This window comes from Asterias rubens, chromosome 7 (assembly GCF_902459465.1).
Source record: "Asterias rubens chromosome 7, eAstRub1.3, whole genome shotgun sequence".
Classification (NCBI taxonomy): Eukaryota; Metazoa; Echinodermata; class Asteroidea; order Forcipulatida; family Asteriidae; genus Asterias; species Asterias rubens.
This window is the reverse complement of record NC_047068.1, coordinates 2,884,508-2,910,994: the sequence shown is the minus strand read 5'-3', so window position 1 is coordinate 2,910,994 and position 26,487 is coordinate 2,884,508. Positions and strand designations below refer to the sequence as shown.

General features: G+C 38.7%; 2 protein-coding genes across 2 annotated transcripts in view; one reads left to right on the top strand and one right to left on the bottom strand.

Annotated features, from left to right (window-relative positions):
* The window catches only part of LOC117292927 (FAD-dependent oxidoreductase domain-containing protein 2-like), a 43,670-nt gene extending 35,440 nt beyond the window's left edge, over window positions 1–8,230 (top strand). Inside the window, exons 9-11 of the mRNA XM_033775102.1 lie at window positions 4,284–4,394; window positions 6,101–6,203; window positions 7,718–8,230. Of these exons, the coding sequence (XP_033630993.1) occupies window positions 4,284–4,394; window positions 6,101–6,203; window positions 7,718–7,976 (473 nt within the window). The 3' untranslated portion in view covers window positions 7,977–8,230. The remainder of the gene's footprint in view (window positions 1–4,283; window positions 4,395–6,100; window positions 6,204–7,717) is intronic.
* Window positions 8,231–15,750: 7,520 nt separating this feature from the next.
* On the bottom strand, window positions 15,751–22,256 carry LOC117292990 (SPRY domain-containing SOCS box protein 3-like). The gene is made up of 5 exons (XM_033775185.1): window positions 21,908–22,256; window positions 21,122–21,265; window positions 19,768–19,947; window positions 19,022–19,201; window positions 15,751–16,504 (listed from the first exon to the last, which is right to left on the bottom strand). Exons 2-5 carry the CDS (start codon window positions 21,255–21,257, stop codon window positions 16,260–16,262), a joined length of 741 nt encoding a protein of 246 aa, XP_033631076.1. The 5' UTR covers window positions 21,258–21,265; window positions 21,908–22,256; the 3' UTR covers window positions 15,751–16,259.
* Window positions 22,257–26,487: the final 4,231 nt, after the last annotated feature.

Genomic DNA, 26,487 nt, shown 5'->3' with positions numbered 1-26,487 from the left:
AATTCTGAGAACAATGGATTTACCCGGTAAGTCTGCTGCCCTCTATCGTCCCAGAAAGTCTCCCATTGGGGGAACAAGCTCCCCATGTCAACCCCAACAACGCCCCCCCCCCGACCCTTAGTTATAGCAATCAATTGTCCCTTTAAAGGCAGTGGACCCTACATGTATATTGGTAATTACTCAAAATAATTATTGGCATAAAACCTTACTTGGTGATGAATAATGGGGAAACTGTTGATAGTATAAAACCTTGTGAGAAACGGCTCCCTCTGAAGTAATGTAGTTTTTGAGAAAGAAGTAATTTTCCACGAATTTTATTTCGAGACCTCGTAAATAAATGTTGAGGTTTTGAAATCAAGCATCTGAAAGCACACAACTTCGTGTTGCAAGTTTTTTTTTCTTCTTTCAAAAATAAATCGCATTTCGACGATCAATTGAGCTCAAATGGTCACAGGTTTGTTATTTTATTCATCTGTTCACCAGTGAGAAGACTGGTCTTCGACAATTACCAATAGTGTCCAGTGTCTCCAAGTACAGTGCCCCATGTGACATTTGGGTTGTCATATCAATGAGTACCCACATCGTTAAGCTACCTGTAGCTGCAGTTTGCCAATTATCCCTGCATTCATCCACGCAGAATTTCAGCCTCTGACATTTGCAGAGTATGTTTTACTCCACACAGGGAAAGTTGATATCATGGTTAATTTGATCATGCCATCAGGGAACGTTTTCAACTACAACTACATGTACCTCTCCCTCAGGAAAGAACAGAATAAAGTTCATTAAAAGTCACTATTCTTTTTCCAATTAAATATCCCTCTCGTTAAAGGGAAGGTACATGTTTGGTAATTACTCCAAAAAAATATTAACTTAAAAACTGACTTGGTAATGAGCATTGGAGAGCTGTTGATAGTATAAAACAATGTGGGAAACGACTCCCTCTGAAGTAACGCAGTTTTTGAGAAAGAGGTAATTTCTCACTAAAATAATAAAAGACTTACTTCTAGCTAGAAGTCTTTTATTCTTATCTGAAAGCACACAAATTCGCCCAATAATGGTGTTTTTTTCTTTCATCATTTCCTCGCAACTGCGATGACCAATTGAGCCCAAATTTTCACAGGCTTGTTATTTTATGCTTATGATGGATACACCAAGTGAGAAACACTGGTCGTTGATAATTACCAAACGTGTACACTGCCTTTTAATAAGCATAATAATAAAAGGTGAATCACGTAAAGTACTTCGACAGGGACAATGAATATCATTATTAAAGGGAGGGTAGGCCCTACACCTTTAGCAATTACTACAAACGTTAATGAGCATAAAAAAAACTAAGGGAATAAAAGGGTAGCGACGCGTTCTTAAACTGCCGTTTAAAACCGGCAGGGAGCATTATCGCACGACCACGACCCTGCAATGTTTTAAACGACAGTTTAAGAATGAGTCAACTACTCTTTTACTCCCATTCATTAATGCCTTTTTGGTTAAACCGCGTAGCAAAGTAAGCAACTCTGTAAAACTTATCCGTTTTCCGACGTCCTTGAGCTCTGTAGTGTGTTGCATTTTTATGACTGAGGCAGTATTCGGATATGCATTCGTGCGCGTAGTAGTATGCATCTGAACGTATCCGAAAACAACCGGTTATAAACAGTTCCAGCTGGTCATATAACCGTTTAAACACCCCCACTAATGGAAATAGTAAAACTGTCTTAGGTATTTATGAATTTTTAATAATGAGCACCCAAGTCATTATAATTAACATTATTAGAAATGACACCCTTTGAGTTAATGTAGTTTTAGGGAAAGGGGTAACTTTTCACCAACAAATTCAAATCTGAGATAGGCTTTAGGCTCCTGTTACTGAAAGCACCTACTTCTTTGTAGTTAGTGTATTTTTTCTTTCATCATTCTCTTGCAACTTCGATGACCAATTGAGCCAAGTTTTTTCAAAGTTTTGTTATTTTAAGCATGTGTTTAGGGTCAATAAAGTAAGGATACCTGCCGTTGTTTTCACAAAGAGTTAGGACTCGTCTTATCTCGAGTTAGGACGAGTAACTCGTCTTAACTTAGGATTAATCTTAAGGTCTGCATGCTACAGTGCGGGGTTGGGACTCGTCCTAAGTCCTAAGATTAGTCCTAAGTTAGGAAGAGTTTTGTGAAATCGACGGCAGGTCTTTGACAACTACCAAAAGTATACCCTGCCTTTAACATTATCTTGTGGTTTGAGAAACATTTTTCAAATACAAATACACCTCATACCCAACTGAGAAAATGTTTACTATTATTGAAGTTCATCATGTCTTCAAATACATCTGTGATTTTCCCCACGCATGTCAGGAAAGAACTTCCAGAAATAGAATTTAAAAAAATCAAATTTAATTTATAAAATAAAAACATGGGATAACAGTCACTGAATAGACAACCGCTAACCAATTAAAAAAGCTAGCAGTATGAGAGGAATTCAAGCTTAATGAGTTTTGCTCAAATGAGCTCTTGTAATTACCCAACCGACCATTTATTCCGTCTTGTTGCTTTCCCAGAGGCAGTTTGTCCGATGCTTTTGTATTAGTTTGACATGAAGCCTTGCGGTGCACTGTTCGGGAAAAAGTAGTTTCAGGCGCATAGGTAATCACCCGGCGTTGTAATTAACATGCTGATTGAAGTTGTGTATAGAGCCATCATCAGAACCAAGTTGGAGGACTATTTGCTCTTTCCGAAATCCTCCATTTTGGTTTTCCTCGGGGCATTTGGATTTTAGAAGTCCAGAGGAAAAGAGAACCGGCAAGGCCGCTTGCCGAGGAACTAAATATTTTATGTTCTCCGCCGGTGCTTTGTCGAATTATTCAGCGGGCAATGGAAATCAAGAAGTGGATTTAGGTTTTAGTATTTATTAGTTTTTGGAGTAGAGGGATTTGGGTGTTCTTTGTGTATGCTGCAATTCTGTCCCCAATGGATTGTTTTTCACAGAAGTATGATGCGGTCAGGCTTATAAATTGGTTTGTCTTTTTTCTTAGCACGGTTGAAGAATTTCTTTGTGGTAATAATTGCAATGGGATTAAAGACACTGGACACTTTTGGTAATTGTCAAAGACTAGTCTTCTCACTTGGTGTATCTTAACATGCATAAAATAACAAACCAGTAAAAATTTGACCTCAATCGGTGGTCGAACTTGCGAGATAATAATGAAAGCAAAACAAAAAAACCTTGTCACACAAAGTTGTGTTTTTTCAGATGCTTGATTTCGAGACTTTAAAATCTAAATCTGAGGTCTCGAAATCAAATTCGTGGAAAATTATTCCTTTCTCGAGAACTACGTTACTTCAGAGGGAGCCATTTCTCACAATGTTTTATATCATCAATCTCTCCCCATTACTCGACAACAAGTAAGGTTCTATGCTAATAATTATTTTGAGTAATTACCAAAAGTGTCCACTGCCTTTAAGAAAAAACAAAAGAAACAGAAGAAAATCTGTTAGATTTATGGATACCAATCCTGATATGTGGTCAATGGTCAAGAGATATTGCCCACTTTTGAATCTACCTTCTTTAGCTCATGAATGTTAATTTCTTATATGAGTGGCATGGTTGGCGTGTGCGTAAAGCGCTCGCCTCTCACCAAGGTGACCCCGGTTCGATTCCCGGCCAGGGCCATATGTGAGTTGTGTTGTCTTTGGTTCTCTGCTGTGCCACAAGGGTTTTCCAGACTCCGGTTTTCCTCCCTCTGGAAAAAATCAAACACTTTCAATCTTGGCTGTGCTCCGTGGTGATAATGGGTTGATGTGGCTGGCAACCAAAGGCGCCCTTGCATGCCTGCTTCTCGGACACGTTGCAACCGCATCCTTCGCAATTCAGCTCTTCCCGCGAGTAAAGATGATTCACGAGTAAAGATTGATTCCATTTTCATGGAAGACCTGCGCTCTACCAACTGAGCTATCTCGTCCCCCTCTAGTCAAGTTTTTTTTCTTCAACCCAAAACTTGTTTTAGTAAATCATAACTAATGGGAGACTTTTGAACGCTAGGTGGCAGCAGACTTACCTGGTAAATTTCCATTGTTTATGTAGTTCTGAGCCTGCGCTCATTACCAAGAACAATGGATTTTACCTGGTAAGTCTGCTGCCACCAAGTGTCCTGAAAGTCTCCTATTATGATCACCCAGGCTATTTTTCCGACATGATTTTGCAAGATGTTTTTAAATGGTTTAACTTTCCAAACATGTAGAATAGATAGTGTGATTTTCTGGTAATCAGTTCCTTTTCGTTAAATTTTCTTTTTCCCCGACAGGTCCCGGAAAGGACATCTTTGGCCCACAGAGGGCGACATCAGACCCAGAGCTTGCCCACCTCTCCAACTTCCTTCATCCCGTGTTGTATTACTACCGTGCCTTACCCACAGGTAATTATAAGTCAACCGCTAGGCCACCCTGATTCCTGGCTTGGGGTCCATTTCACAAAGAGTAAAGGCCCGGTCCCACTGCAGCGATAATGAGAACGATACCGATAACGGCGCAAGGAGAACTCATTCTATTGGTTGAATGAGCGTGTGCGTATTCTGCGTGGAGCAATTCAACCAATCGAGGGCGTTCTCTTTGCGTCTTGATCGTTATCAGTTTCGTTCTCGCTGCAGTGTGACTCGGCCTTAAGGACTAGTCCTAACTTAGAACTAGTCCTAAGAGATATTAAAAACTTAAAGCCATTGGACACTTTCGGAACAGAAAAAACATTTCTGTACTGTCTCCTATTCATTCTGTTATTGATGCTTATTGCACTGTTTGATGTATGTGTGTGAAAATTTTGATACATGAATAAATCAAATAATGTGTGTTTCAATTTACTTTGTTGAACTAGTATTGTTGATAGATGTTCCATTCTGTTTATATATACATTGCGGACATTTTTGCTATTGCATGTAAATCTCTGTATTACTGGTATGTGAGAATTCCTCGTTTTAGCTGATTTCCTCTTTTTTTGGTTTTGATTTTCCTCTTTTCTTCACTTTCTGTGTACAAAAGTATAGGAATATTATCTTTTCCTCTCTTTTTCTTGCCCGGTTTTCTCTTTTCCTTTTTTTCCCCTCTTTTTTCATGGAGAGTTACTCACATGCCTGGTATTATGATCATGTTCTTTGTATACCTTGTATACTTTATATTTATAGTTCAAAGTACTTTTTAATGCACATTTTTGTGTGTTCTTTTTCTTTGTTCCCTCCTTAGAAAATGTTCGTGCTCGTGGAAATATGGAAAATATAGCAAGTCTGCGTCCCATGGATATGGGACGCAGAAGCGCTATATTTTTCTGTATTCCACTCGCGCTTGTGTGATAAATGTTTAAATAAGTAAATAAATAATAATAACTCTTCTATAGCGCATTTCACAATAATCGTATCAATGCACTTTGCATTAGTGTCCTGGTCATAGGGCCAATAAAATCCCTTTTTAAATGTTTCTCAGCTCCCTTGGGAGTATACAACCTGGGCAACAGTTTATATTGCTCCAAAGGCTTTGTCATTCACAATATCAACCTCTACCCTCGCAGGTACCCATTTATACACCTGGGTGAAGAGAAGCAAATATAGTAAAGTGTCTTGCTCAAGGACACAAGTGTCATGACCGGGATTCGAACCCACACTCTGGTGACTTAGCACCAGAACTTGAATTTGATGCTTTTAACCACTCGGCCATGACACCCTACGTTTATGTATTCAGGGTGGTGGCAGCCAACCGACACAAGCAACAAAGGTTTTAAGCAGCTTTTAAAATTGTTTAATGCACCTATTTCAACTTGCACTCTTTCGTTCTTTGGAATTTTAAGTTCTGTTAGTCGCATTGAGACTTCCTCTAGTTATGCGCTAAATAAGATTTAATTCAGTCATCTTCATTCGAGACAAGTGTTTAGTTGTTATTGAAGGCCTACAGGTAGTTTTGTAAAAAAAATTATTTTATTCAATTTTTTCTTGTATTTAATCTTTTGTTTGCAAGTATTGTTTCTGTACTTTGAGATATGGCCGAATAAAAAGTAATAAAGTTATTATTATTAATGCTTAACTTGGCATATTTTCATCATTTTGACATCTTCTTCTTCTTCTTTCTTGATGCTAACCAGCCCAAGACATGATGTCTTTAGGTCCCAAGGACATCCTCCCTGATCCCTACCGTCTCCATCACATCGTGGAAGACTTTCTCACTGACTGGACTGCACCTGTCAGGTATGCTTTAAAGGAACATTCATAAATACCCATTAGTTAAAAATTAGTTAAAAAATTAGTTAAAAAACATTAATAAATACCTCAGACAGTTTCGCTATTCCTATTGGTGGAGAGCGTGTCACGTGGGTGTGTTTAAACCTTTGTTTATGACCGGTAAAAAGTGTTAATTCATGGGCGTGACACGCGACCTTGCACCTATTCTTTTAAGACAGTTTCCTCATTCCTAATGGTCGAGAGCAACGGCTGAAACAGTTGTGCCACATCACGCGATACGCGCACAGCATTCCCTTATAAGGAGTTGTTTACCCGAGGGCGACGGAGGGCTTTACCATTTCATAGCTGGAGGGGTGTTGTGTTGAAAGAAATCATTGAACAATTATAATTTTTGCATTTATTTTACTTTTTGACCAAAAAGTTAAGATGTTTTTGACCGAAAAGGTATTTATGAATGGGAATCAAAGTGTGTTGAATCGGTTTTCAACTAGTGGTTTAAACCCGCCAACCCTGGTTCTTCATAATTTACCTTGACTTTGTCTCGGTAAAATGATCAAGAACCAGGCCTCTTGGGATTAAACCACTAGTTGAAAACTCTTCACCACACATTGATTCCCTTATTACAGAACTGGTTTTTGCTACCAAAACAGTTGTTGGCAGTGTAAGCACTTTATATAATCCACCATGTACATTAACTGACAAACCTGTAGAAGTTCGAGATCGATCAGTCATCTGGGTCGCGAGAAAATAGTGAAAAAACTATTACAAATTTTGCTTTGCCACGATGCCGAAAATAAAAATAAATAAAACGCTCACTGAGCGATAAACTCCAAACGCGAAGTTAGATTTATTTATTTCTCATCAAATATGACATTTCAGACTGGATATTTCAAGGGATGTTTTTCAACTATCATCATCATGTAAGTTTTATGTAAATCTGTGATCTTCGCGATTTTTGTTTCTTACCAATTCTGCGTTCCTTTAAGAGTCAACACAGGAATTCAATAGACCCTTCGCATAATGGGACACGCTGCAGAGACCGTGAGCTCGCACACGCATTTTGTACGCACAGGGAACAGCTTTCATTCAATCATTTGCCTCCTTTGACCCAAGTCAGGGAGCTTTTTGACCCCAGTGAGGAGACGTTTTAGCAGGTGACATCACTTGCAAGAGGCCTATTGTCACACCTGACGCCAAGGTGTCCAGTGGCATCACTGAATCAACACTTTGATTACCTAACAAAGCTCTAAGTATCGCCATCAACTCCAGGGGAGGCCTAGCACTGGCTCCTGGTTGGAAGAGACCCAGAGGCTGCCCTCGATCATCCTAGGCCCAACAACTTGGCCGGCCTAGCGAAATCCACCGCATGTGGTGTGAGGCTGTAGGACGTGGACACAGGAGATTGGCACGACGGACCCTTGCTGCTCTGCGGTCGATTGACTGATTGATTCATACAATACCAGATATATTGTTTGACAATCCTTTAAAAAGATATTCAAAATATTTTTCTCCCCACACAGTCATATCCTTCTCCTGCGCCGATTTCTAGAATCTTGCCTGGGACGTGATATGCGCTACTTCTTCGACACCACCTGTTTCCAGCTGGCCATGACACATGACGCACTGCCACTGTCTTGTCAGGAGTACTACATGAAAGGTCAAGGGTTAGAGGGCAACGACATCTACTGGGGTCACATCAACGAAATGCAGGACCACTTGATGGCAGGGAGATATCAGACGGAAGTGACAGAGAGCAGCCCCGTCTGGGCTCATAAATAATCCTTCAAAAAGAATATAATAAAAACTTATACGAATCATGAATTTGTAAAATGTTGTGTCCGAGCAATGTCGCTAGTATCTTCCAGGTTGCAGGCCTGATACTTCCTGGAGGCAACGACGATGACGATTGCCCCCATGCCCCCTGGTCTATGCCTTGGTGCTCCAGTCGAAAATTATGATTTCCTCATAGGGTGTCCTTTACCAAGAAGAAAATGCCTTGGTGCCCTTGCCCTCTCTAAAACGAAGCATACAGGCCTGAGGTTGTATCATAACTTGGGTGGGTGTGATCCCTGGCTACACGACAGCTAATGGTTATATGGCTTCTGACTAACACCAAAACAAAGATATACACTGTATTGAAGTTGACATCACCGTTCAAATATCTGCCCTACATGGCGTCTGTGCGCGTGGGCGTGTGTGCGTGCGTGTGTGCGTGCATGTACCGTAGAAATCAAATCGGGAACAATGCGTGCTGCGTGCTCCATTGATATACGCGTTTGGGCGCGCATACGGTTTGCCCTACAAGATGGCGACCTTCATAGCAAAAAAAGGTTTATTCAATACGGTCTATTGGCTAATCACAAACAAAGGGCTGGGTAGGCTAAAGCCCGGTTCATACTTCCTGCGAATGCGAATGCGAAGCGAATGTTGACGTCACAAATTCGCAACGAATAATTCGCAGCAGTTCAACTCTGCTCAACTCACTTGTGAATATCGCTGCGAAAGGAGGGTTGTGACATCAAATTCGCTTCGCATTCGCATTCGCAGGAAGTATGAACCGGGCTTCAGTTGGTAGAGCGCTGGTTCGTTAAAGGAACACGTTGCCTTGGATCGGACGAGTTGGTCTATAAAAAGCGTTTGTAAACGTGTTTTATAAAATGCATATGGTTGGAAAGATGTTTTAATGAATACAATGATTCACACAAATTTGCCTCGAATTGCGTGGTTTTCCTTTTACTGTGCGAACTAACACGGTCGGCCATTTATGGGAGTCAAAAATTTGACTCCCATAAATGGCCGACCGTGTTAGTCGACAAGGTAAAAGGAAAACCAAGCAATTTCGAGGCGTGTTTGTGTGGATCATTATATTATACTTTGACAACATCTTTCTACCCCATATGCATTTTATAACGAACGGTAACACATGCTTTTCAAAGACCAACTCGACCGATCCAAGGCAACGTGTTCCTTTAATCCGGAGATTATTGGTTCAAGTTCCTCTCCAGTCAAGTTTTATTTGTTCAAACACAAACTATCCCCCCAAAATGGCGTATGCATAATTACATGCCAGTGTCAAAGGGTTCTATCTTGCTAATAACTTTCACGGATGTACACAAAAAGCACCATGAGTATACATTGTTGGTAGATATAATATAGTATCAAAGTCTTATATATCTACCGAACAAGGTACTCAAGGCGCTGAGTATATACAAACTTTCAGAAAGATAGGTTATTGCAGTGATGAATTTTGAGACCCAATTAGTTAGGGTTTACAAGGTGCTACGGCGCATTAATCAGCCACAGCCAGGAACACCGGGGCGAACCCCTTCTCTTTTCGATAAGTGCACTGGGTTCTTTTACATGCGTTACACAACACAATGGACCAACGGCTTTGCGTCCCATCCGAAGGACGAAGCAATGGTCAAGTGTCAATGCACTATATCACTCACTCAGTCGATCCAAGTTGTCGCGTTGCAGCATGTTTGAGTCGGGCTCGATGTCTGACACACACACAACTCTATCCTGCATACAGCTGATTAGCTTCTCCTTGTTGCTTACTCCTGCGCTATATAAGACTTTGATATTATATTATTATTGTTATTATTAACGTTTTGTTCGGAGCGTTTTGGTGTGAGATATGACAGTGCGACACAATGGAGAAACAAGTTGCACTGACGCAACGAAGGCGGATTATGTTTGAGAAGAATGATACAATTATTGACAACCAAATTTCGTACACATTTATTGATACTTTATTTCAATCAACACGATTCAATCATGTCCATTCCTTTTCCCATGAATCAGTATTAAAAGCAATTTTCAAAAAGCCAACTTTTTTGACCAACGAGGTGGGTATTTGTTGGTTTAGTTGTTCGACTTGCCACTTGTGTGTTTATCATGTTAAAGAAAACTAAAAGAAAAGTTTAAGTTTTCTGTAAGTGTTTGCTTTCTCAATATTCCATTCAAATATAAGAAGACAAAGTGAGTAACAGGTTCCTTCATGAATTATGTCGTAAGGTGATATTTCTTTTTGGTGGTCAGTGCAGAGGAGCACAGTTTAATTGAGTTTGTTTTCAAGCAAAGCAATAGCGACCCAATCAACATTACAATTAATTTAATACCTGTTATGGCATTTTTTGGGTACATTTACAGGTAGGTAGAAATTAACACCCGTTTCAAGCAGGCGCTCCAGAATCGCGTCGAACCAAATTCTGGATTAAGTACATGAAAAGTTCGACATCTGAAACAGTTAGGAGCGACTGGACGCTCTAGAAGTCGAAAGATCGACTGTTGCAGTAGCTCAGAACAACTCTGGAGCGCCTTGGTTGCAGATGTCGATCTTGTCATGAGCCGAACTAATGTAATGTAAATGTTAACGTTAGGTTCGCCTGTATAAAACCAAAATTTAATTGGGTCGACCCAGAGTCGCTCCTAGTCTATTTGGTTCGGCAGGACTCTGGAGTAGCTGTCTGAACCGGGTGCAACTTAACCTTTTATAACTCTCTTGTTTTCATTTAGGGAGGGGGGGGGAACAGTTTATTTTAGATTGCATCTACTAACACAAAACAACATTTGGCAATGTCAGTTGAGGACATCCACTCTACTTTTTGGGATAGTGTGGAAGTAGGTCAAATCTGTTGTCATTGACAGCTGCTGTAGACCCCCTTGCATATAAGGTCACACTATGAACAGCCCCCTCCTTGGGGGCAGATCCCCAGACACTAGCTGTTCTTGTCACTTGCGTCAAAACATGCCTGTGAGCTCAGCGTACAAGCAGGGATGCGCGTTATGCAAGGAGGTGTTATAACTTTTGTTCACCCAATGTCACACATGGCTACTATTCGCCGTAATAGCCATTTTTGTAGCAATTTCCTGTACAAAATATGGAGAGCATACCAACGCTGCATGGCCTATAATGGGCTCTACTTTGTACAACCCATGTGGACATGCCAAAAAGTAACAGGTTATTGTTATGACGCCAGATGCATTGGGCCAGTAGGCATTTTACGGCCACTGTGGTCTCTTAACGGTTAAGTAGGAGTCTGGTAAAGCCTCAGCACAAGAGGGCAGCAAACAGTGTAGGCTACGTAGACCTTTTCGCAAATACCATTGTGCAAGCGCAGACTGTTGAATGAGGTGCATTGTGGGATAGATATGGATCAAATTTGATCACCAGCTAGACCACAATGCTCCCAACGCGCGTGCCGAAGTATTTGCGAAAAGGTCTATGTATGTACTGTAGATGGATTGCACTACGTGTCATCAACCGCCATATTTGATGTATTTTACACGCGAAAAGTGCACGCGTGTATGCGCTGCGGGTGACTATTTGCACTTTTTATGTGTAACATACATCAAAGATGGTGGTCAATGACGCGTATTGCAATCCATCTTTAGTGGAGTGAAAGAACTTAAATGGCAGTGAAGTGCGTTGCATCAACAAAAAAGCAGAGCATGTTACATGTAGGTTGGGAAAGTAAAATAATGACTAATCTAGGAGCTTGAGGTCAGGGCAAAATTTCATAGAGCCTGTAAGCAAAAAAAAAACTTGCTTGCACAGAAATTTTTTGCATAAAGTTACATTGTTGTTACTGGTGCCCTACTCATTTTGGCTTAGCAGATAAAATTGCTGAACAGTTGTTTCTGATAAAAGGCAGTGGACACTATTGGTAATTACTCAAAATAATTGTAAAACCTCTCTTGATTATGAGAAATGGGGAGAGGTTGATAGTATAAAACAGCTCCCTCTGAAGGGACATAGTTTTTGAGAAAGAAGTAGTTTTCCAAAAATTTTGATTTTGAGACCTCGGATTTAGAATTTGAGGCCTCAAAATTTAGTGCGAGAAGGGTGTTTTTTCTTTCATTAATATCTCGCAACTTCGATGACCGATTGAGCTCAAATTTTCACAGGTTTGTTATTTTATGCATATGTTGAGATACACCAACTGTGAAGACTAGTCTTTCACAATAACCAATAGTGTCCAGTGTCTTTAACAGCTTTATGAAGTTTCGCCTTGGACGTAAGTTGGTGCTACTAGATCCAATTTCTTATCTTTATGGAGCCGAACCCATACCACTAGATCTCTTTATCATAACACTTGTGATTTTGTTCTTTCTTTCTCGGTCTATTTAGCTTTTGTTTAAATAAATATTAAAAATTAATACCATTTTGATTGTTTTACCCGTACTACTCAGAAAGTATTTCGTTTGTTAACAATTCACATATTCATTCATATATAAGTTTAATGTTATTTTGGTTTGCGGTTTGTTTTTTAAAATCGTGTGTATCCTGTATGTCTGTGTGTCTATTTTTGAAATGCAAATAAACAAGTAATTTTTATACTTAAGATGGCTTATGTGATATATTTGATTAAGTTTAGATTTCACAAGCACATTAATGTGCAGAGAATTTATTTGTATTGATTTATTTTATTATTATTTGTTTTAATCATTAAATAGTTCTGCAATATTTTTAGTGCACCAGGGAAAAAATTTCACCTTCTGCTTGTAAACTGTGATGAAATAAAAAACAGATTAATTGAATTAATAATAATAATAATAATAGTAAATCGTATAAATCGCTGGTATCTAGAAAAAAAAAACTATTCACTGCGCTATAAACATGGCGAATGGGAAAAATTAAGAAGTGTAGTAGTCGAGTTGAGACATTAAATGCGACGAATAAGTTGTTCTGCAGCGCTGTTCTGTAATTCTTCTGTTAACTTTCAAGGCTCAAACATGTCAATTTCCTGCTTATTTATCTGAACTTGTTCATCATTATTCCCCTACTCGGACTCTACAATCATCTCAACAGTCATTGCTTTCTGCTACTAGAGCTTGTTCCATTTTGTTATGGCCACAGATCTTTTTCTTACCCCGCTTTGGAATAGTCTTCCTGTGCATATTCGCCAAGCTAATTCTTTACAATGTTTTATGTCCCTGTTGAAAACTCATTTGTTTAAAGCTGTTTTTTTTTTTGTCATTTGCTGATTTGTATCTTGTATCTTTCTCTCATTGTTTTTTTTTATTGTTCTCTTTGTGCGCTTAGAGGCTTTTTGCATTAGGCGCTTTACAAATGTCTTTTTATTATTATTATTATTATTATTATTATTATTGTCAGAGAGCAGTGAGCGGATGTGGTTTACATGTATGTTCTTCAAGTGGTACATGTCGATGCAGGAATTGAGACTTCCGACGGAAAACAAAAAGGCGCAAACTTTAATCAAAGTGGATTTTAGTTGGTTTCTAGGGACAAGCGTGATCCCGAAAAGCGATCATTAAAATCAACATCGACAGTAATAAAACCAACACAAGTCAAAGATAAATGTATAACTTATTTATTTATATTCTATTTCCATTGCATTCAAAGTAAAGTTTTAATCCGACCTAACATACTTTACACTTTACTTATCGGCAATGAATATTTACACTCGAGCTCCTTCAACGGAATTTACATAAGCAGAACTCTTAACCTCTTAACCTAACATTGCATTTCACACATTTTACTCTAAAGGTTGACAGCCTTTCAGGTCATTTGTGTGAATATTATTACAATTTATATGTAAGACTAATGTTTGAAACACCTGATGTCAAAAACAGTTAATATGAAATTACAGACCTTTACAACTCATACAACAAGTATATTTTGACAAATATGTTGTGTTATTTGAATACAGGGTACATCAATTTGGCAAAGGTTACTCTCTTTGAATCAAGCTAAGGTACATCAAGGGAGTTTTGATACAACTGTAGCTATTGGAAGGTATGCTTGGTTCATTTAAAGACAGTGGACACTATTGGTAATTGTCAAAGACCAGTCTTCTCACTTGGTGTATCTCAACATATGCATTAAATAACAAGCCTGTAAAAATTTGAGCTTAATTGGTCGTCGAAGTTGAGAGACAACGATGAAAGAAAAAACACCCTTGTAAGACGAAGTTGTGTGCTTTCAGATGGTTGATTTCAAGACCTCAAATTCTAAATCTGAGGTCTCAAAATCAAATTCATGGAAAATTACTTCTTTTTGCAAAAACTACGTCACTAATAATAAATAATTATTTTGAGTATTTACCAATAGTGTCCACTGCCTTGACACTATAAGTTTATTACTCAAAGCATAAAAACATACTTAGTAATGAGCAATGGAGAGCTGTTGACAGTAAAACATTGAAACAGCTCCCTCTGAAGTAATGTAGTTTTCGAGAAAGAATTTGAATTTTTTCACGAAATTGAATTCAAGACCTCAGAATTCGATCTTAAGATCTTGTGACAAGGGTGTTTTTTTCCTTCCATTGTTATCTCGCAACTTCAACGACAAGTTGAGTTCAAAATTTTGCAGGCTTGTTGTTTTGTGCATATGTTGAGATACACCAAGTGAGAAGACTGATCTTTGACAATTACCAAAGGTGTCCAGTGTCTTTAAAGGCTTGTGACAGTTTACAAAAGAGTTGTTTATGAGTTGTCAAACATGCAATGGTTATAATACATTTCAAAGTCACTTAAAAGATGCTTCAATATTGACCGGAAGTCTTTCCTTCCAAAAATGGCCGAGAAAAGTGAACCACACCTCCCCTTGGTTTGGTTTCACTTTGAATTTGATCACTGGAATTTGAAACACAAATTTGTGCAATCATTAAATAAACTTACACACGAAAAATCATCCGTGCATACATTAAACATCATCAAACCATTGTTATGATTAAATCCTGAGTTTTCAATTATTAGTCTTCATCTTTAACAAACATAATCCAAAACATAAACTGCTAACGCTATTTAAAAAATAAAATCAATAATACATTAATCGTTCATATGAACACTAGTTTTGCAACTAACTATCGTTTAAAACGCTCAGATCATGTATATTCCAGATCCTGGTTGGTAAACGTATGACCCCCCCCCCCCACCCCGTTACTATTTGGAGGTAAATCACATCAAAGGTCAAGTGTTTATTGCAGTTTCCATTGTAGCATGCTGTACCTCCCCCCTCCCACTTCCTATTTTGGCTTCATTGTGTACGACTTGTTCAGGTTTTTTTCATAACTCACCGGAATATTGGTAGTCTTTACAAATAACATATTCCGGCATCAGAACATGCATGCAGTCTTTATAAAAGACACATTCCGCATTAGAACAGTTTGCCATAACCGAACTATTGGTATGACAAATTCAAATGATAATTCTAAAACAAGACAAACACAAAAAATGGAGTGTAGAGAGCTTTGTTTTAAATTGAACACTGTAGTTGTTTGATACTCAGTTTAAAGGCGGCAGTGGACACTATTGGTAATTACTCAAAATAACTATTAGCATATCAACCCTTACTTAGTGACGCGTTTCGGGAGAGGTTGATAGTATAAAACGGCTCCCTCTGAAGTGGAGTAGTTTTTGAGACCCCAGAATTAGAATTTGAGGTCTCGAAATCAAGCGTCTGAAAGCACACAACTTCATGTGACAAGAATGTTTTTTCTGTCATTATTATCTTGCAACTTCGACAACCAATCGAGCTCAAATTTTTACAGGTTTGTTATTTTATTTATATATTGAGACACCCCAATTGAGAAGACTGGTCTTTGACAATTACCAATAGTGTCCAGTGTCTTAAAGACTTGTACAGTTTTTTTTCAGAACTCGTCAAACGTCCGGAAAAAGTCATGTAAATGGTTCCAAGAGAAAGGGACTAAAATCCTGAGTTATTTCATTTTCGTTCCTTCTTAATTTTTAATTAAGTATAAACACAACAGAAGGAGGTTTACTACTGAAAAAAACTACAAAGGCCCATGTAGACTTTTGGTGAAATTTCTGTATACTACAGAAGTACGAACGGAGAGAAACCATGTCTCTATGATTTTTCAGATGTCCCCAATATTTGTTTTTCAAAAACTAAAAATTAAAATACTTTTTTGTCTGCCCGCACAGTCCCCTCTCCCTCCCCAATATATCACCAAAAGTTTACATTTCAACATATATTCTGTTATAATAAAGAAAAATAATATTTTTGTTTTTAAATATATAAGTTTTAGTCTCTAAATATATTTCACTGGTCGTACAAACGTAATTTCAATTTCAGTAGCACCCAGCCGCGTTATAGCTAGCATTGTGCCGATCTTTCTTCAGGTCATGCTTCATGGTATTGGGAAGGGGTAGGATGTCGATGTCGTTATCGTTCAGTCCCATGCTCTGCAAGATGGCGGCGTAGCATTTATCCTGTAAGCGGAGCTTGCGCGAGCTTCGTTCTCCGAGTTCCAGTTCAGTCTCGGCTGCCGTTGAACAGGCCAAGGGGTAGAGCTCCTCCCCACCTTGGTGTAAATCTGAAATTAAAGAATACATGTAGTAAGAAAAACAAATTTAACTAGACATTAGGTGTTTGTGAACAAACACAAAGCTGTTCTGTGTTGCTTTGCTTGGATTATGTGCTTCAATGAGTCTATAACTGAAAAAAAGTTTGGAAAATGTTGTGTAGTTCTTGATATATGGTCCCACTTCTGGTTGACCCGTAAGTGAAGGTCAACATGGGGTCAAGGTTACCAAAGGCTAATCTGCAATGCCGGAAAGACAAACAAATTTACTTAGTCATGATCAGCCCCAGGTATACCTTACAGAAGCAATGAAGGCGATTCCTCGATGCCCCCTGGTCATTGCCTTGGTGCCCATGTAATGCTCCACAGGGTGCCCTGTACCAAGGTGAAAATTACCAAGGTGCCCAAGCCCTTTCAAAAATGAAGAATATAGGCCAGAACATGTGAAGTGCCCTTCTCCAAAAGCAACTTAGTTAGGGATGAAAAATGTCAGACTTTTTCTGTGTGCTTTCGCTTCTCTCCATCTTTATTCACTTCCGCTATTTCCACTTCATTGCTTCTGTTGCACTGGTATACCTGTAGTGTTTATGTGTGTCAAGTTAACCATGACCAACGACACACATTGGAAGTACCAATGCGCCTACATTGTCTCTACATACAACTGTACATGGACCCTTCCCGTGAAATATGCTAATCACATTCACGCATGCGTACAGACCCTGTTGGTTGGAAAACGCCATAGAGTTGTGCACTAAGCAGACGCTCAATCGCGTCTGCGTCACGCACCCATTAGCCGTGTACAAAACAGCGCGGTGTTCCCTCATTTTGCCAACCAAAATATTGGTGCGCAGGCGCTATGTGCAATTTACATATTTCATGGGAAGGGTCTATTGTTAGATTTGCTGGTGGTACTTGTACATGTTTCGGTGAAATGGGATGCATCCGTACTAAAAGAGTGGATTTTAACAAGTACGATATATATGTACATGTATGTATCTACATGTACTACAGTGACAAAAACTGCAAGCTACATTATGAGGTTTACATTGGGCAAGAAGAGCAGCACTGAGATTAAAGGAACACGTTGCCTTGGATCGGTCGAGTAGGTCTTTGAAAAGCGTTTTTAACCATTTGTTATAGAATGCACATGATTAGAAAGATGTTTGAAAAGTAGGATACAATGATCCACACAAGTATCACTCGTAATTGCGTGGTTTTCCTTTTACCTCGTCGACAAACACGGTCGGCCAATGGCCGACCGTGTTAGTTCGCAAAGTAAAGGAAAACAACGCAATTTCGAGGCAAATGTGTGAGGATCATTGTATCCTACTTTTCAAACATCTTCTAACCATATGCATTTTATAACAAACGGTTACAAACGCTTTTAAAAACCAACTCGACCGATCCAAGGCAACGTGCTCCTTTAAATGTATGCCCATACAGGCACTCCATTTATTTGTAACATCTGCGCTACACCCCCCCCCCCCCACACCCTTTCCCAAACTCCAGGGGCTAGCAGCGTTCTCCCTTATAACAGTGGCCCAATGGCTGAATGCAAGTTTTATAACTTCTAAGGGCCACTCAAAATCCTGTCCAAGTGGTCCTGCTAGCTTTCAAAATTGAGGTTACGAACTATTGCGTTCATAAATTGTTCATGCACCATGTAAACATTGTACGAAAAGTTTGTTGAGATTTGTTGTTGCATCATCTGAGCATCATGTCTGTGTATTTGTTCTTTTCTTTTTAAAGTGGATTAAATAATCCTGGACCATATCTACCACTTCGAGCACTCCAACAAAATAATTTGTTTGTTTGTGATGCAAGGTGACGGCCTCCCATTTCAAGGTAAAAACTTCAGAACTGATAAGGTCCCTCCCACATCAAAAAAGTAATAATTATGATCTGAACTTTATAACCGTGGCAGCTATCACCAAAACCAATAAGTAAATATTACTTTATTAATGTTATCATCTCTGAAGTGTTGACACAGTAGAGGCCAGAGATAATGTCATTTAAAAGTTCTATGACCGGGATTTGAACCCACACTCCGATGACTTAAACCCCAGAACTTGAGCTTGATGCTGTAACCCACCCGGCCATGACACCCTACCCAAAAAATGATTTAAAGGGAAGGTACACGTTTGGTAATTACTCAAAACGAATATTAACTTAAAAACTGACTTGGTAACGTGTAATGGGGAGAGGTTGATAGAATAAACATGGGAAACAACTCCCTCTGAAGAAACATAGTTTTTGAGAAAGAGGTAATTTCTCACTAAAATAATAAAAGACTTCTAGCTAGAAGTCTTTTATTCTTATCTGAAAGCACACAAACTCGTCCAACATGGGTGTTTTTTCTTTCATAATTCTCTCGCAACTTTGATGACCAATTGAGCCCAAATTTTCACAGGCTTGTTATTTTATGGTTAGGATGGGATACACAAAGTGAGAAGACTGGTCTTTGACAATTACCAAACATGTACCTTCCCTTTTTCTAAATAAATAAATAAATATCAAAACAATACCAACCTTTGAAAGCAACTCCTAGGTTAATACCATTCTTGAAGAACGTGAGCGTACCAGCATACAGATTAAGTAGAATGCCAATATTGGTGTTGTTCTCGTAGAACGGTTCACAGTATTGTCTGCAGGTGCCGTTGTGCCAGACGGTCCCCTTGTAGGATAAACCCCAACTCTGGTCGTCCATGCCTATCGAGTTTGTGTTTTTTGTGAAGAGAAAAGAAAATTAGTTGACATATTGAGGATTAAACATTCAAACAAAGATCAAAGCGAGCACTGGCAACCTCCAACTCGACAGGTGCAAAAGAATCTTTCTTCAGAGCTGGTCATTCCTGGAGGCAACGAAGGCGATTGCCTCCATCCCCTGGTCATTGCCTTGGTGCTCTCGAAATAAACCAGCCAAAATTTACAATTCGCCTTTGCCCCACATGTTTTCCTCCCTACAGGAAAATCAAACACCTTCGATTTCCGACTGTGCTCTGTGGTCATTGGTCCATGTGGCTGAGTGTCAAAAGCACCCTTTGCATGCATACGGCTAATACACGATGTACATTTAGCCACGTCATTCGCATTTCAGCTTCCCAGATGCGAGTAAGGATGATCAGCCTCTTAAATTATTACAATAATTTCCTTTTTGAAACTTTATGTCTCAACAACAAATGTTACCTCCTCTGTATAACTTAGGTGTTTGCTTAAGTTGTTTTGTCAAGAAAAAGTCCAAGAAAATTCAGACTCAGTTTAGCCTGGCCACCCACCTAGCATGTCAATGTACTGATAGTTATTAGTGTGTAGTAGAGCTTTCTGTGTTCCAACCCCGACCATGACGGATGTCCCGAATGCAGGCTCAGTAAAGATGACCTCCCAATAGTATTCCCCTTCATTGAATCCTTGTGTCCCTCGGACGCCTGCTGTACCGGTACTGTCCTCAACGGGATCTAGACAGCAAAAGGTTAAATGAAATCGCAGGTAAGTTTAGATCATGCAGGTTTTATGTGTGACGCTTTGAAATCCTACTACTTAAAACTTTATATGTGTGTAAAGTGAAAAGTCAAATCATACATGTGGCCTTGTGCAGGCAAACCCTGACCACTAATAAAACTTTGTTAGTCCGCCACTCGGAGCTAGCCGCTTGCCCAACCATCGTCTGGGAGCCCACACAAGGCAAGGCCTCTCTTGAGAGAAGATGTCTCTCCTTCGTAGTCACCCTGAAACGAGAAACGAGACTCCGGCTTGGCCGATACTCCGGCTTGGCCATCAGCGCTGAGGAACTACGCTCCTGCATGCTGGGTCGTAACATCTGGAAAAAAATCACTGAGCAGGCTCGAGCTTCCACATGGCGCTCGACTTGATGAAAAGAAAATTTAAATAGACAGAAAAAGAAAGGACTTAAACGCACTTAAGATGTTAAAAAAGGCCCAGGGTTTTTTAAGCCTGGGGAAAGAATAGTTATAATATCTTTTGGAAACAATGTCAAATCTCCTTTACCCCCAGTCTGTTTTTTTAACAGTCGTTGAAGAATTTACAAAATGTATTCCCAAATTAACTCCTTAAAGCCATTGGACCCTTTCGGTTCAGAAAAAAAAAAAAAAGTTCACAGATTTACAAATAACTTACAGGGTTTACAGAAGGCAATGGTGAAAGACTTCTCTTGAAATATTATTCCATGAAATGCTTTACTTTTTGAGAAAACAGCAAAACAATATAAATTCTTGTTAACGTGAATTACGGATTTATTTTAAACACATGTCATGACACGGCGAAACGCGCGGAAACAAGGGTGGGTTTTTCCGTTGTTTTCTCCCGACTCCGATGACCGATTGAGCCTAAATTTTCACTGGTTTGTTATTTGATATAGAAGTTGTGGTACACAAAGTGTGGGCCTTGGACAACACTGTTTACCGAAAGGGTCCAATGGCTTTAAAGCTCAACAAATACTTCAAGGTCTTGTGACAAATATTTCTGTTCAAGTGAACGTTCTGAGCAACAACGGTAAGTTCAACCGAAACAGTTCGGTTACGACATGCGAAAACACACCCCTGTAGACTCTTGTCAAGATAATTTTTAAATTCCAATTCCAGCCCTGTCAATGTGATTACTTTGGTTGTTTACCTATATGGAAATACGCAGCTAAGTGATTAGAAGATAATTGCACATCGGACGATTTGCTCTGGCCGTCCCAACACCAGTTATCGGGCCTGTATTCCCGGCGGGTTGACACCTGGCCGATCTCCATGGTCGATATCATAGTGTTCTCTGCAAATAAACAAACAAAACAACATGGGGGTTTAGATTTTAAAGTCTGTGGATTTTATATTTTCATTAAAGGAACACGTTGCCTTGGATCGGACGAGTTTGTCTTTGAAAAGCATATGTTAGGAAATGCATGGTTAGAAAAATATTTTAAAAGTAGAATATAATGATACACACGAGTGTTACTCAAAATTGCACGGTTTTCCTTCCAAAATCTTGACTACACAAAATGGCCGACAGTGTTTCTTTTACAACCACTGAACCAACTAATCATTACAAATAACGGTCAACTTCCAACATCTGACACAGTTCATTCATCTTATTAAATATATAAGAAAATCGCTTGTCACCGTTCATGTACAAATCTGGAGATCATTACATGAATAAGTAGGGATTTGTTTTTGTAGTATAATGTAAAAACGATAATCAAGTGCAAGTCGCAGCATGGTCAAACATGTCAACTAAACACCTACAAAATCTATAGTGAAAATCCACACAAATTTGAACAGTTTTTTTTTTTTTGGGGGGGGAATTAAAATTGTATCAAACATTCGAAAGAATTTCTAAGTCTATTTTTTACTACAAATTTCAATGTCAAAAGTTGACAACTACTTCATGAAATAACACATATTTATTTTAACTTACCGTTTGGCTCGAGTTCTTTCACACCCCAGAAACAGTCATAAACTGAAGACAAAAACTTCGACCAGCATTTCAAAGCCAGTGCGATGTCTTTGAGGTTTTCACAAAAATCTCAGTCAGTGCATAATTGAATGGATCAATTTAATTTCTGAACACTACCGTTAAAAAACGGACCCACTGATGTCTAACACAACTAGCTCTAACTGTGTTAAAATCGACGCTCAATGACAAAATCCCACCAGTTTAAATGAAATAAATGGCTAATTCTGATGATATCTGAGTATGGTACAACTTCCTTTAAATGCACGATGATGAAATATCCTCTGTACGTGTGTACGTGTGGTGTGGACCGTTGTTGTTTACGTTTTCAAGAAACACATTAATTTCATTGAAGCGATATAACTGCGCCGTTCTATTTTATGGGCGCACTCCCTTTGCGTTGATCCGGAAACGTACGTTTGTTTGATGTACAAATTTCCAAATGTCAAAAAACTGTGTATCATTCAGCTGTAATAATAACTGGCAGGAAAATATTGCGTCCTTATTGTAGTTTAAGTTAATCAACCCACTATCAAAGTAATGTTTATTCTGTCCATCGCTGTGTACGGGGAGTAACGGTAAATACAGTACTGTCCCATAACAATGTCACGTGATCAACCTTAGGAATGGACGGGTGAGAACACACGTGCTTTTTGTTTGCTGACGTAGCAGCGTCATCAAGGTTGCTTGGAACACTGCCAAAGTAAAGTGGGTTGAAGGGTTTCAAAGAGTTCAGTTAGCCCCCCCCCCCCACCCCCCACCCCCCCCCCCCCCCCCCCCCCCCACCTATCAGGTGGCTCGATCCCTCTTATTTTAAATGGTGGAACTTGTGATTGCCTGTTGTTTTTGTCATAACTACAAAACCTAATCTTTGCTTACATTTCAACCATTGTTCAAATCTGTATGTATTTTTCAGGAAAAAATATATACAATCGGGTCGAACACCCAAGAAACTGATTTTGCCTAATTTATCTGTCTCTACAAAAGTAGAAGCAATTAGAGGCCTGAGTGGATTGTAGATTGTTAATGCTGTATCTACACATTTTATTTATTTTACTGCATGACCCCGACATTGTTCAATTACTATTTGATAATTGGGCCTATTTGTCCCTATAACTGGTGTGGTGCCCCCCCCCCCAGCATACGAGCGCCCTCTCTCATCGGAAATTTGATGCCCTCGAGCTAGGACTCTATGTTTTCTCACAACAACAATTTTGTTCATGGTATAATTCAACATTATATAGCGAATTCGGTCGACAAAACCGCCGAAAGTTGATATGGGTGAGTAGAATATTACTTATAGGATACCGAGAAGTCGGCTCAGAGTGAAAATCATGTTTAAAAAGCAGTACTACTTAAGAGTCAGTTCAGGTAAATAATTGACATAGTTGCTCACGGTCAAAAAATGAATTTTTTTTTTACTTTGTGGGTGAAAGAGCCTTGGGGTGCAAGTAAACAAAATTGCATTTTCAATTCTATATATAGCCCGTTGCCATGGTTACGGCTCATTTTGTTTTTTGGCCATGTTAGGCCGATTTTGGGGTCTGCAAAACTGGTTTTTAGCTCATATTTACAACTCCACCCCACCAAAATGCAAAATTATTTCAAAAAACCTTATATCACTACAAAGTATCATCCTTGGCCTTCCTTGAGAAAACAAATTATTGCTTTAAATATCACCCTTGTGCTATTTTTGCATCATGCATTACAGTATGTTTTTGGAACTTGCAAAATCGAAATTTTTACCCTATTTTTGGACCCCAAAATGTCAACTTGCCAGGGGTCTCAGAAAATTTTCCTTTCGGCTGTGATTAGGGCCAACATTGGTCTTTCCATATCTGGTGTCAAAAACTTGGGCAATTGTATCCTGTTGTGACAGTACTGCCTCAAAACTAGACTTTTTTCCAAAAAAACGTGAAAAATGCCTTTTTAAGGGTCTTTTCACATAATATCGACATACGTGTCCATGGTAAAAAAAAAAGGAATCTTTTTCTTATACTTTGTGGATGGTAGGGACTTGGGGTCCAAATAAACAGCATTTACATTTCAAATCATAATATAACACGTTGCCATGGTAACAGTTCATTTGTGTTTAGGCCACTTTAGGCCGATTTTGGGGTCTGAAAAACTTCTTTTTTTTAGTTAATAATTTACAACTCCACCCCACCAAAAAAACAAATATTTCATAAAACCTTTTACGTCACTACAAAGTATCATCCTTGGCTTTACTTGAGACAAAAAAATATTGCTATAAATTTTACCCTTGTGCTATTTTTAGAACGTGCATTAGAATATGTTCTTTTGAACTTGCAAAATCAACATTTTTACCATATTTTTTGCCCTCAAAATTTAATTTTTTCAGGGGTCTCAGAATATTTTCCTTTCGGGTTTGATCAGGGCCAAAATTTGTCTTTTTATTTCTGGTAAGAAAAACTTGGGCAAGTATATCCTGATGTTAACAGTACTGTCTCCAAAATAGACCTTTTTCCCCAAACAGAACAATGCATTTTGAATTGTTTTTTCTTCATATTGAATTTATAACATTAATAAGTAATAATTCTATCAATCTTGCAGCTCTTCCTAAGCACTCTATAGGCTTAGTGGATTACCCAACATTGATCAGGAACTGTTGATGACCTTAATTTTAGAATTTGCCCGGCCCAGCCCCAATCATTATTTCTTGACATTGCATAAAACAATGTTTTGTGAATAGCGCCTCTTTTTTTAAAGTGTTCCCTTTCGGTTGTTATTGGTATTTTCATGTCTTCTGGGTAGAAACACTGTGTTTATTGTATCTTGTTGTGACTGATCACGCCTTAAGTATAGTAATTTTTCCAAAAACAATGCATGCTTATTAAAAATCTGGCACTGTTTCCATGCCCTTTGAGTAATGAATACAAAGTTTTTTTTTAAACATAATGGTATCCAACCAAACCATAACCAATGCTTTGCCACTGAGAGTTCCTGGTTTGGCTACTTTACCTATTGTACAGGTATGATTCCCATTGCAAGTAGAGTGCGATGAGCATTCTTTACAAGTTGTCTTTAATACAGGGCCTACTCTCCTTGGTCCCTGCCTGCTACCAAATGTAAAACTTTTCATAGAGATAGAGATCATAAACAATGTAGTTTCTGTGCTTGAGGCAGATGGTTTAGAGCATCCAATCATGTCCAACACAAATATGGGAAATTAAAAAGCCCGCTTAAAAGTGTTGGAAAAGTTTGCCAAGATCTTATTAAAAACAATGATACTAACGATTTGCAAGATGAGCGTAAGAGATCATTTAAAAGGAACACGTTGCCTGGGATCGGTCAAGTTGGTATTTGAAATGCGATTGTAACAGCTTGTTATAAAATGCATGGTTAGAAAGATGTTTTTGAGTGATACTTGTGTGGATCATTATATTCTACTTTTAAAATATCTTTCTAATCATGTGCATTTTGTAATAAACGTTTACAAACGCTTTTCAAAGACCAACTCGACCGATCCAAGGCAACGTGTTAACGTGTTTAATGGAACAACATTGAAAGAAGCTGTAAATACTTGCACCTGCTCAACATAAATAAGTAAGATGCATTTGCAGTGACAAAAGTTTATTCAGGCTCATTTGATTATTTTTTCCATTCACTATATTACTAGTTCATAATTATTATATATGTCTCTGAGAACGATCAACAAAAAACATTGTCAAACATTACCTGCTGAATTGTTTATCACGTTAAATAAACCAACTCTTTTATTGTTTGCAACAGTACAATTGAAAGGAACCCCACCATGGATGGGGGAACTGCTTACAGAAGGCCAAAGCAGGTGAATGGCCATTTAGATACTTTGGACACAGTACTTGCTCACTTTTAGAGCCTCTTTGTTCTGATAGGGATGAAAATGTTTAGTTTGGTAGCGGGCAGGGGACCAAGAAGACTGTTATAAGGCCATGTATAGACAAGAATAGTAAAGAATGCTCATCGCACTACTTCTCTTCTTGCAATGTGAATCATACCTGTACAACTAGGTAAAGTAGTCATGACAAAACAAGAACTCTCAGTGACAAAGCATGGTTATAACATTTTTATAATGTTACTTAAAGAGCATGGAAACAGTGCCATATTTTTTTAACAAGCATGCTCGTTTTTGTTTTTTATCAATTCAAACTAAGGGATAACTTCAAAATGCATTTTTATTGTTTTTGGAAAAATTACCATGTTTGAGGCAGAAGTGTCACAACAGGATACAATAAACCAAAGTGTTTCTCCCCAGCAGACATGCAAACCATAATGATAGCCCAATCACAACCAAAAGGGAAATATTCTGAGAACCAATAAACAATTAAGACAATACAAACTTTCTTTATGTGCAAGGGGAATTAAAAAATGTGACTTTCAAAAAAGAGGCACTGTTCACAAAACTTTGTTTTTTTTATGCAATGTCAAGAAATATGATTGGGCCGAGTCGGGGCAGGGCAAATTCTAAGATTTAGGTCATCAACAAGTCCTGATCAATGTTTGGTAAAGCACTAAGCCTACAGAGTGCTTATGAAAAGCTG

Bases quoted from the DNA above. Each gene is read 5' to 3' on its own strand.
- LOC117292990 (XM_033775185.1), bottom strand. From the start codon at position 21,257: ATGATATCGACCATGGAGATCGGCCAGGTGTCAACCCGCCGGGAATAC. The intron at 19,948-21,121 runs GTAAACAACCAA...TTTGCTGTCTAG, and splicing joins AGCTGCGTATTTCCATATAG to ATCCCGTTGAGGACAGTACC. The intron at 19,202-19,767 runs GTGGGTGGCCAG...CAAACTCGATAG, and splicing joins TCAGTACATTGACATGCTAG to GCATGGACGACCAGAGTTGG.